Raw genomic sequence first — 11818 nt, forward strand, 5'->3', positions numbered from 1 at the left:
AAAGGAAACCATAGACTTTGCCCTAATAATCTTCTAGGGCAAAGATGTGAAAGAGAACAGGATAATAATCATTAAATGTACACACAGCAAGGTAAAATTTATTTCAAAGAAAACATCTTTTATTATTTTATATATGTGCTAGATCAAAGTAGCAGCTCTGGAACTGCACTGAAATTAACATGAAATCTAAAATAATCAGTTTCTGGTTTCTCTGAATAAGTAATCACTCTGCTACAGTAAACAGGACACAATCTGAAACATTACCCATTTATTAAAGGTAGAAAGACATGGCAGGATTAAGACTGGAAGAAAGGGGACAGTAGTGTTGTATGACTCCCTGAATGCCAGGTTAGTAAATTGCACTAGTCCTGTGGAATAAAGGAACTGACTTCTCTGGCCACGATGTTATTGCATGGCATAAAAGCTCTCTCCTTCAGATCCAAAACAAGGCCTATCCCTTGGTTCCTTCCTGCTGTTTCTCAGCTGCATCCTGCCTTTAGACTTGACTAAAACCTGTTCATCTTTGGAAGGTAGAATTGTTACAATCAGGTCTTTACCCTGTCTATTGTATAGGGCAGTGGACCACATAAATATTAAGGTATTGGATCAGAAGTGAGGTCCCCTCTTCTGTTTGGTCCCATAATCTGCACGGAAGTTTGCTTGCTCCAAATAGAGAAATACAGCTTCAACAGTACCACTTCTGTGCAACACATGGGACAAAGGAAAAGTTTTGCTCCAGCCACACTTGAAGCTAATTCCAGGAAGCTGCAGTTCCAAGGAAAAAGGCTTGCACTGAATTATGGCAGTAACAGATGCCCATAAATGAACTGCAGGTAAGCTAGAAGCCTGCACAGCACTCTAGCACAAAACTCATGGAACTGAAGAGACCTGGCAAACATTTTCACGAACAGAGACTTTCTGGAATCAGTCAGTGTCTAACAGCAGCTAGAGAAGCCAGATTTCTTACTCCATCCACTGGGTCCATGCAATTCCTAGGCACTTGGACAAAGTGCACTGTTTCAAGGAGCTGAGAAAGGGGAAAGAGGGGAAAAGTCTTTGTGTTGCTCAGACCAAGGGCAGCCCATCTGGCTAATTAGTGCACAGAGCAACAAGCAAAGTCTTTTATGAAACCTTACTTGGTACAAACTGGGGAAAGGGTACAAGATTCTTCTAGATTCCCTCTCCTCTATTCTGACCAATTTCAATGAGCAAGCAAAGCATTTCTCAAATTCCTTATCACTGAAGTTCCTCCTACGCTCTTTTAAGACTCCCAGAAGACTGTTTCAACACTAACATGGTGAAAAAAACAAATCCAGAGCTAAAAGCAGATTTGGAATCTGAAGCAGTTTCACATCAGTCAGCTCACCTCCACTGCTATTCCAAAGATGGAGACGCCTGGCTTGCTGTCTGTGCAAATGCAAACCTCTTCCTTTCTTGAAAGAGGTGCTACCTCCCTCCTCTTGCTACCTACCTCGCTTCTGGCTGAGATGTGCCATGCATGCTGATAGGAAATTACTGCTTGGGATTTCTCAAAATTCTTCTGCATGTTCCTTCCACAAAGCTACCGCCACCACTGGAGAGGCAGCGGGTGCACCAGCTCCCTTTGGAACAGCTGATTCCGCAGTGCTGCCCCCTCAGGGAATGCTGGTTCAGCAGCACCTGGGCTTGGAGTAACCACCACCACGAATTTTACAGGTAACAAGACAGCTCTGCCAAAGGTTGCTGCACACGCAGGTGGACAGACCTCAGCATTTCTGCAGGTAAGTACCTACCATGCTGAGGGTGTGGCTCACACTTACTGGCAGCAACCAGTGCTCTGAGGTCTATGAAATTACAGCCCAGAGGACCATTCCCAACTGATCCTATGGAAGTTACAACCCAAGTCAGCAAATACTGTAAGCAAAGGGAGTGTTCCTCTTTTTACACTGCATGGCACCTTTGAAAAGCAAGGTTGAAGGACACTGGAGCTAGTTTATGAATAAAGGTGTTTTGGACCTTCATGTCTTATGTATTGGGTCCACAGCACAGCTGTGACTGTGGAGATGTGCTGAAAGCTAAAGGACCCTTTTTTTTGGTATGCAAAGTCCTTCCCTATGCTTACTTTTCTGGGTACTGGAAACAAGCCTTTATCTTGTGCAACTAGATGAAATGGTAATTTTTTTCTCCCATGAAAGGAAAAGGATTCAAATCTGTTCCTCATGTTACAGCTGCTTTTAGAAGTAGCCCAAGTGATCCTTGTCCTGCTGAGACACAGGAGAAGAACCCCAAGTAGCGCTAAGAGAGGAATAAAACTGATTCTTACTACAGATTCCACAGGAAGGAAACTAATGCAAAGACATCTGCTTCTATTTGTAAAGCACAGGATAGAGGAGGAAGCCATAGAGAAGCATCTCTTTAGCTTGGGTCACTGAGAGAGCACCCAGTCCCCTTCAGACACAGTCTGGCATTACAAAAGAACAGTAACCTCCCTAGGAAGACACATCAGTACTGGGAAGACGGAGAGCTGCTGAAGCAGAATTTCAGTGCACATGGATGCTGAGACTTGTACTTAAGAACTCAGATTTCTGTGAGGAACGTCTTGTTTTTACCCTGTGTATGGAGCTACCTGTTAAAGCAGAAGGGAGGGAAGAAGTGGCAGTGCAGATCTATTTCTGATCTTCAGTGTTGTGTGAGCTAACTAGGAACACCAACTCAGTTGTATTGGCTCCAAGGCTTTTCATCATATACACAGACTGATATATGCTTCTAAAATCACAAAGCTCCTCTGGAATAGACACTCCTTGCCGGGCCAACCTTTCACATTAGTTTCTCATGCAGTCCTTGCTCATCTTCTTTGTAATGTCTACAGAGACATAAGTCTTGATCTTTCTCTGATAGCCTGAGCCAAGAGAACAGAGGCAATAGAAGGTCCATGTTGTTAGGAACATGGAAATGTTCCTGGGCAGGCAAGTCCCAGCTGCTAATTCATGTTAGGGGGACTCTACCTGTATGTTAAAGGAGGAAGAAGGAAGAGAGGTCAGACCATATGGGGTATCCCTGAGCTGCAAACCACATGAAGGATGAGAAGAAGAAAAGCAATGAAATACAGGTATTTGTAATTTTAAAGATGAAGACTGGGGATTTGGGGCTCTGGTACCATCCTGGTTTGATCTTCTCTTTAAATCCTTGCATGCAAAAAAGGAGCAGAGGTGGACTGTGCCTCTTTCTGTCTAACTTTTATCCAGATAAGGCCTCCTCTTAGAAGCTGTGCCAGCTGGAGCAGGTGGATGTTCCTTCCAACAGTTAGGATCAGGGTGGGTGCCAAAAGAGCCTCTTGCTGCAGCACTGAGTCCTGGGCAAAGACAACTGGAAATTCAGACTCTGTGATGGTTTTCTCTGCTTCTGAGAGCAGGCTGCTGGCTCCCTAGTGGGATATGAAAAGGCAGGAGTGTTCACAGAATGCTAAATAGGCAGGAGAGAACAATACAACTTTCACCTCAGCCCTGCAGCAAGTTGCTCTGGCTACTGCAGCTTCCTTTGAGGGGCCCTGCCTCTCCATAGCTGCCAGAGGACTGCAAAATAGAACTTTGGTTCAGACTGAGCGACACAGTGACAAATCCCCAAGCAAAGAGAATTTGTTAAAAGTCCATAGGCACTTATTCTTCACAAAGAGAATGTTGAGACTTAAAGCCTTCTCTTGGCAGTGCCACCACAGCACAGCTTCTGGTGTGCTCATGTCACAGAGTGGAAAACAGCACATTGTAGGAATGGTACGTAGCCTAATGGTGGCTTCCTGCATGGGGAAGAGCTTCATTCTCAAACACATCATGAGGAGGAGGGTGGGCTTGCCTGATCTTTGCACACAAAGAGTGGGAAAGAAAGAACTCTGATAGCTGAACTAAACTGGGATAGCTGGGACAAGTCTTCTCTTCATACCGTTTTTCCTTACGGCTCAGTTATTGATGGCACCAATGTACAGTCACAGCTGAAAGCCTGCGCGCAGCTCTCAGGATTGCAGATGAGTATCAATAAAAGTGAGGGGCGTTTCCTGCTTTAGTTTTCTTTCATGTTGGCTCGATTAGAAAATCACTTCAGGTCTCCCCATTCTTCCCCTCTTCCCTTTCCAGTACACAAAATCCCTTACAGTAGATCTTTAGGCACACCTGTCTTAGTCCCTAGCTCCAGTTCTCTTTCTTGAAAGCAAGTTCCACAGCATCATTCACATCCTGCACTATGTAAGATGCCTCCAACAGGCTGGGATCAAAGCAGAAGTCCCGATGTCCATGGAACACCGTCTCCCTTGTGCACTGCTCTGTTTTACTGGGAATGCTGTCATTGTGGTGGTAGACCCCAGTGCAGACCAGAATCGACTCACAGCTCTCCACTGCACTGCTGCAGTCCTTCCTCAGCTGAAGGTGATCTTCAATTTGGGGACTGCCTGCCTGTGAGCTCCTCTTCACCCCAGCCTGGACCTGGTTCTGCTGAGCTGACTTGAGGTAGTTGTTGTAGAGGTTTGCCCCACAGACATCAGACATAGGGTTATCCCTGGAGAAGGTCACAGAGTGGAACAGGAGTGAGAAACCAGACCATGTGTCTCTCTTTGGCAGACTGGGGATTAAGAAAGCACTGAAGGAGGAAGGGCTGTAAGATATTTGCCAACATCAAGAGGAGCACCCAGACTGGGCTGGTGAGTCCACTCACCGGTGTGTCCTCTTCAGGCCACATTCACAAACATCTTCCAAAGCAGATACATCACAAACATTTACATCAGTTTCAGCCATTACTATACTGTATTCCTTATTTTCCTAAAGTGTTTGGGTTAACTGAGCTCATGGTGCTACATCTGGATGTCTTGTCTTGAATTACCACAGTACATGCACTCTGCATCCTACAGTAAACAGCTTTCCTAGACTTGATGGGGCCCTTCAAATTATTGAAACTGGAGGATGCAAAAAGCTAGCGAGCCTCTGTTCTGGGATGTAAGGTTCTAGAGACACCATGGGGAGTTTGGTATTAGTTTTAGAAATACGCAGTTACAAAAACCCCAAACAAACAAGCAAAAAAACCTCCAACCCACTTGAGAGAAGTCAGTATGCAACTCCCTAAGGAAAGCAGCAGAAAAGCAGCTTCTTACCCAACTGCATAGAGGCGTCGGATGGGAGCCTTCCAGCCCTGTTTCTCTGCCTGCTGTGTGATCAAGTATTCAGCATAGCGGTAGGTGACAGTGCTGGGTTTGCCAATCAAGGCCTCATACTTCAGTTCCCTGCCTGTCACCTTCTTGTAGATGGTCTCCAAGCAGAGAAGGAAAGTGCCATGGCCAAACCTGCTCCAGAAAGGAGTTCATCAGTGTCCCCAGTCACACCACAAAAGCAGCAAGCACTCCTTGGTGAGGAGAACCATCTGCTGTAGCCAGGTTAGTGCCTAGTTTGGATGAGGTGCTCACCCACACACACCTCCACAGGCACTGGACTGGCTTTTGCTTCTTGAAAGCTTTAGTCTTTCTCATGCAGTTTTCATGTCTCTGATGCTAATTACACCATGGATCAAACTTTTAAACATTCAAAATGCTAAAAAAAATGTAGTAGGAAAAGATCATCTGCAGGACAGTTGTATGAAATAAGCTAAAACAAATATCACACGTGCTTTTCACCTGGGCATCTTGGCTTCAGCCATCCACAGGAGATCCATGTTGCAGGCAATAACAGGCAGATGTGGGTATGGTACCTCTTGCAGCCCTGCCCCTGGGTTCCCATTGCTCAAGAGTACATCAGTAATAAGTTGCAGGCTTGTCTCCCACCTCACTGGCTCACCAAAAAGAATCACTCCTGGAAGATTTCAAGAGATGTTTGAAAACTCACAGCATCCAAACATAGGACCAACCACCAAAAGTCACCCACTACCAAACACTCCTCTGCTGGGATGCCCTGGTGAGTACAGCTACCACTGGAACACAGCTGGTGCAAGGGTTCTGGTCTGCATATCCATGCACCATGTGCACCACTAGTCCCCGATACTGGAGAATGGCACAGAGAAAAGCTGGCTTGTCTTTTACCCAGCTTGAACTTCACACTGCATGAGGGCAGCGAGGCTGCCTCCTGACTGTGTCCTCTGAATGTGCTGCCCATGGATACTGATGAGCCAACGGCACGTCACCAGCTCCCATCCCAGCTGGCCTGCCTTGCTGTTAGTCCTGCTGGCTGTTCATATGTAAACAGAGGCTACAGCTTACCTTCTATAGTGGGGAATCCAGTGGTTGGAGGAGGCTGCCAGAAAAAAATGAAGGCTGGGTTAATAATACAAAACCCAATGCCATCTCCAAAACAAAACTAAAAATACTTCCTTTGAACCTACCAAAGCAGTTCCATAAAAAGGCAGGGCAAGGACACATGGAATCCTGAAGACTTCCCTCACCACCCTCATCCCAGCCAGGGTTTCACAGACCTTGCACTCCTGTCTCAGAGCTGGAGATGCCAACCAAACCATCTTACCCCACACTGCAAGGAACAGCAATGAAAGACAGGCATGGCATGAGAAATGAGAGGGTAAAGTCACTGCCCTGCCTGCAGAAGCCAAGGCTGTACAGAGCAGAGAGATGGTGGCTGCTCAGCATCAGTCCCAGGCTCTCACTAAGGGAAGTCCCTATCAGCCATCTGCTCTGTGCCTTTGCAGCCTCCCTGCCCTGCCTATACAGCACCACACCACCAGACCACCCCTTCCACTGATGGTGCAGGAAATTACCAGCTCCTTTGGCCTCCGGCTCTGATCCACCATGTCTAACAGGGGATATGCCTTCCTCAGTGCCTCTATGGTGACCACATGCTTGAACCCCAGGCTATTTCAGGCCATCAAGGAATGTTACGGAGGATTTTTTTATAGTGACTGTTTTTTAAGCATCTGTAGGATTAAGCAACATGAGTCCTAGTGACAGATCAGTTATTTAATGTGATAATGCATAACCTCATGGCTTTCAGTCACACTGTGCTTCAACCTACTGATAGCCCTAAAGGTTACAACAACAACAAAAAAAACCAGACTGGGGTGATTCAACAGCAATCCCTGGAACTGGGCAAAGAACAGAGACTACCACTCCCAAGGCAGAATAGATATGCTTTGGGAGACCTTTATGCCAGGGTTCTGATATTGGTGCACCACAGGGGTCTGTGAGGCCTCTTGGCTAGCAGAATCAGTGCAGCCTTGGTCAGCAAAGTTGGTGTAAGGAAAATGGTCTGTGCTGATAAAACTACACAAGCAAAGGATGAGTTGCACTTCCTGGCAGAAAACCTTGTCCTTAGCTATGGGCCTTGGGGAAACAGAGAGAAGGGCCATGGTTTTGTAAAAACTGCTGAGTACAGGGTGTGACCCTGTGTGCAGAGGTTGGTTGCAAACACTGCATGCAGTTCTTACCTCCTTGCAGACATGTCTGATCTGATGTCCCCTCACCTCTGCCAGGCAATATGCACTGGGATTTTGTCCTTTAGACCACTTCCCTGTACTGGGATGCTCTAACTCTAATGATATTTCACAGAATGGTTTGGGTTGGAAGGGATTTTAAAGATCATCTAGTTCCAAGGTTCCTGCCATGAGCAGGGACACGTCCCACTAGACCAGGTTGCCCAAAGCCCAAACCTTTTTGACTTCCTTCAACTGTTATCAGATTCCTGAGGAAAACCTTATCCAGGGGGAAGTTGGGAGTGATGTCTAATGGGCTTGGCAGTGAAAGAATGGGAGGAGCACAACTGTATCTGAAAAGTGAGAGGCCCAAAGCTGATGGAGTCCTCATGGTGACATCCCACCCACAGGAAGAGCAATCACAGGAGAGGTAATCAGCATGAGAAGCCAAACACTGAGTAAGAGCGGCCAGGAGGTGACCAAGATGGAGAGCAACAGTTATTGCCTACAGCTGAGCCTCTCCACGAGGATGCTTCCCCATCAGATAAGACCAATGGCCTTTCTGTCTCCTGGTGCTTCTACTGAAACTGAGGGAGCACCAGGGGCAGGGCAGAAGCAAGAGTCTTTAGGTGGGAAGCCTTTAGCACCCAGCACCACGAGACACATGGAGCAAAGGATACTTGTGAGCATTCTCCTCCACGGGCCCCTGCCCATCCACCAGCATGCACTTCTGGTGAAACTGGCTGAAGAGCTGCAGCGGGCTGTGAGCCAGGATCACCTGCTCCGGGGACACCTGCGGGAGGGAGGAGAGGATGACTGGAGACCGCAGGTAAGATTCCCCCCGTCTCCCTGCGGTCAGGTGGCATCGCCGCCACCCGCCCGCCTCCGAAGCAAAGCCGGGCACTCGGCGGTGCTTCCCTTCTGCGGGAATCGCGCGGGCTGCGCTCCCTCCTCCCGCTCCAACGCCGGCACAGTGCGCCGGGAGCGGTCCCGCAGCCCCATTACCTGCAGCCCCAGCGCCTGGGACAGCTCTCGGGCCTTGGCCGAAGGCAGGCAGTTCCCGGCGTTGGTCAGGAAGGCGACGGGCACCCGGAGCCGCCCGCTGCCGTCCGCCAGCCTCTGGAAGGCGCGGCGGGCGGCGGGCACGGGCTGGCTGCCCCGCACCAGCACCCCGTCCACGTCGAACAGGAACCCGAAGGCCGGCGGCTGCAAGGCGAGCGGATGGGACGGTCACCGGGGGGCCCTCCCTCCGCTGTCCCCCTCCCCGGGCCCTCGCCCTCGGCGCCCCTCACCCACCCGGGCGGCGGCGCAGACCCCGCGGGCGGGCGGCCCCCGGAGCAGCGCCCGGCCGGCCCGCAGGCACCCGCGCAGCGCCATCCCGCCCCCTCCGACCTCGGAGCAGCCGGGCCCGCCCCTCCCGGACTACAGCTCCCGGCGAGGCGCGGGGCCGGTGGGGCGGGACCAATAGAGGTTGCTGCCCGCGGGGAGGGATGCGGGCGGGACCGAGGGAGGGTGCTGCCCGCGGGGAGGGATGCGGGCGGGACCGAGGGAGGGTGCTGCCCGCGGGGAGGGATGCGGGCGGGACCGAGGGAGGGTGCTGCCGAAGCACCGGCACCGTGGTCCCGGGGAAGGGTGCAGGGTGTTCCGTCTGTTTCGGGACAAAGGAGAGTTGTGGGTTTGGGGAGGGCTGGGAGAGAAGCGGGTGTGGGAAGCAGCGCAGAGGCTGGCGGGGCAGGGCGCATGAAAAGGGGCGAGCCGCGTACAAGCAGCGCCGTCGCGGGAGAGGCGTGCAAAGTCACCAGCGAGGAGAGGTTTGGGCGGGAGGGAGCAAAAGGCCCGTACGAAGCAATCCCACCGGGTTTACCGCAGCCCTTCACAAAGGCAAAGAACAGGAGACTCTCACTCTCTAAGCTGTAGTGCTGTACAGCCTGGTCCTCGAGGTTACAGGCGTCTCCCCGGGCGTAGTCTGGTTTCAGTCTAAGGTGGTTACAGCTTCCCCTGCCCGAAGTGTGTGTGCCAAGGAGCTGCACTGGAATTTGCTGCCTCTGCCAGTTGACCAGGAGAGTGATTGTTCCCCTGTGCTTGGCACTGGTGAGGCCACATTTCGAGTACTGTGTCCATTCCTGGGCCCCTCAAATCAGGAAAGACATTGATGTGCTGGAGAGTGTCCAGAGAAGGGCAACAAAGCTGGTGAAGGGTCTAGAGGGAAAGTTGTATGAGGAGCAGCTGAAGGAGTTGGAAGGGTTTAGCCTGGAGCAGAGGAGGCTCAGGGGAGACCTTATTGCTCTCTGCAACTACCTGAAAGGGGAGCCTCTTCTCCCAGGCAACTGGCGACAGGACAAGAGGACATAACCCCCATACCAGGGGAAAACTGGTTGGACATCAGGGAGAATTTCTTCACTGAAAGGGTGGTAAGGCACTGGAATGAACTGCCCGGGGAGGTGGTGGAATTACCCTCCCTGGAGGGGTGTTCAAGACATGATTGGACATGGCACTTGGTGGTGTGGTCAAGTTGACAATGTGGTGATTGGTCAAAGGTCAGACTTGGTCTTGGAGGTCTTTTTCAACCTTAGTGATTCTGTGAGCTGCTGGTCTGCCTTTCCTTACTCTTTTCTATGTAAAGCCAAGTCTTGTGATAATTTTCCTACAGATCATAAAGTTTTCTAATACCCTCGTTAATGTTTTTTGCCCTCAAATGGGATGCGTCCGTCTGTCCTTTTTCCATGGGCCAGAAGCTTTGATGCTGAATTCAGCTGAGGCCTTCCCAGACGTGGGGAAAGGAAAAGGTTCACTTTTCATCCATGGAGATGAAATAATGTTTGTTTGCTTTCTGGCTGGGTTCAAGATCTGACTCCCTCAACAGGGCAGGTTTAACATGTATGACTTTAGGTATCAATTACACAGACAGTGTAATTGTTTGTTTTTACACTTCTATTGCCATGAACACCAACCTTAATTTGTTTTTTACCCATTTTAACACCCAGAGCCCTTTCTGGAGAGCTATTAAAGCACTAGCAACTCAGTATTATACATGTACATATTCCTCCGTAAGTGCCTTTGCCTTAACTGAATTGCCTACCGTTTATTTTATGTCATTTCCTCAACTTGCCAAGATCACTGTAATTTCTCACAAGTGTTTGCAGTTCTTCCTGCTCTGGCAAAATTTATGCTGGCCTTGGAGATGTTACTGAAAGTATTAAGTTGCCTGCAGAACTCAGTTTCAAACCTTCCTCCATGAGCACGAGGGAACCAGCTGCAGCTACTTTGAAGTGTGCCTTCTCAACTATGTATAACACCAGAGACCTCCAACCTTCACCTCCCTTGGCTGCCAATGAAAAATAAAGTCAGAGAGAAAGAGGCAAAGACCTTCTGAAATTAATGACAAACACAAGAGCCTTTTCTTGAGTGTTTCTCAGCTACCCAGCAATGCAGTCACTCCTGACAGAGTGAAAATGTGATTGATTTGCTGTGATTTCTGCTTAAAGTATTGCCTAATGTGAGTTTATGGCCTTTTAACGATACAACCACTTGCAACTTAGATGGGTTGTTTTGGTTATTGGTCTCACTGCCCCTAGACCGAATTGCATTGTGGGGTCTGTTGGTCCCTTCTTTTAAAGTGTAAGGATACTTTTGCCCTCTTTTTCCCCTTCCCGAGACTTGCGAAATAGCCGCGAGAGACATCTAGCCAGCTCCCTATCGCAGAGAGAATTTCACTGCAAAACACCCAGCCGGTTTTGTCTATTTAAACATTCTGTAGTTCAGGGGTGGAGGTTTTGCCCCGCTCCGTGTGCATGTTTTTATCCCGCTGTGCCTGCGCTTCCCGCGGATCCCTGCGGAGGGCGCTCCTGCTCCACGGCGCGGCGGATCCGCAGCGTTCACCTGCGGAAACCCCCCGCACCCCGCCAAGGCTGGGGGGCTCCTCCAGGGAAGGGCTGCGGGATGTGGGGTCTGGATGCGTGTTGTTCTGGTCCCGAGCGGGCTTTGGGGGTACCCGCCGTCGAAGAGGTGCCCCCAAGGTGTGGTGTGTGCGCCCCAGCGGGCTGGCAGCGCTGCCGTGTTTGTTCTTCCAAGAAAGGCTGCCCAACAGGCTGAAGCGCTTATTTTTAAACCAACACGGAGGGGGTTTGCCAGCGGTCGGGCACAGGCGGGGCCTGGCACGGCTGCCAGGCACGGCTTTGGCTGCCCAGCCCCTCCCGGCACCCGCGGGCGGACTTCAGCCCATACTGCTGTGCTAAACGCCCGGCTGTGATTTTCTCTTAAAGGGCTGAGACTTTCTCTGTGACTCTGTCGAGGAGCTCCCCGTTTTGCGTGCTGTACGTGGATGGACCTCGTGATTTCTTCCGCAGGCACATCTGGCAACAGCCATATCCCCAAATACCCCTAGGGAGTGCCTGCCTGCCTGCCCTTCTCACACCAGCCCACAGGAGACGCCCTCTTCTTCCCCTGCTTA

General features: G+C 50.2%; 1 protein-coding gene across 1 annotated transcript; it reads right to left on the reverse strand.

The window, feature by feature from the left end:
- Positions 1-97: 97 nt before the first annotated feature.
- HDHD5 (haloacid dehalogenase like hydrolase domain containing 5) lies at positions 98-8775 on the reverse strand. Its single transcript, XM_071551261.1, has 8 exons — positions 8665-8775; positions 8374-8574; positions 8049-8161; positions 6718-6811; positions 6209-6242; positions 5630-5804; positions 5114-5302; positions 98-4524 (listed from the first exon to the last, which is right to left on the reverse strand). The coding sequence occupies exons 1-8, from the start codon at positions 8743-8745 to the stop codon at positions 4155-4157; spliced, it is 1257 nt and encodes a 418-aa protein (XP_071407362.1). The 5' UTR covers positions 8746-8775; the 3' UTR covers positions 98-4154.
- Positions 8776-11818: the final 3043 nt, after the last annotated feature.

The sequence above is a fragment of the Pithys albifrons genome, chromosome 3, assembly GCF_047495875.1.
Source record: "Pithys albifrons albifrons isolate INPA30051 chromosome 3, PitAlb_v1, whole genome shotgun sequence".
Lineage (NCBI taxonomy): Eukaryota > Metazoa > Chordata > Aves > Passeriformes > Thamnophilidae > Pithys > Pithys albifrons.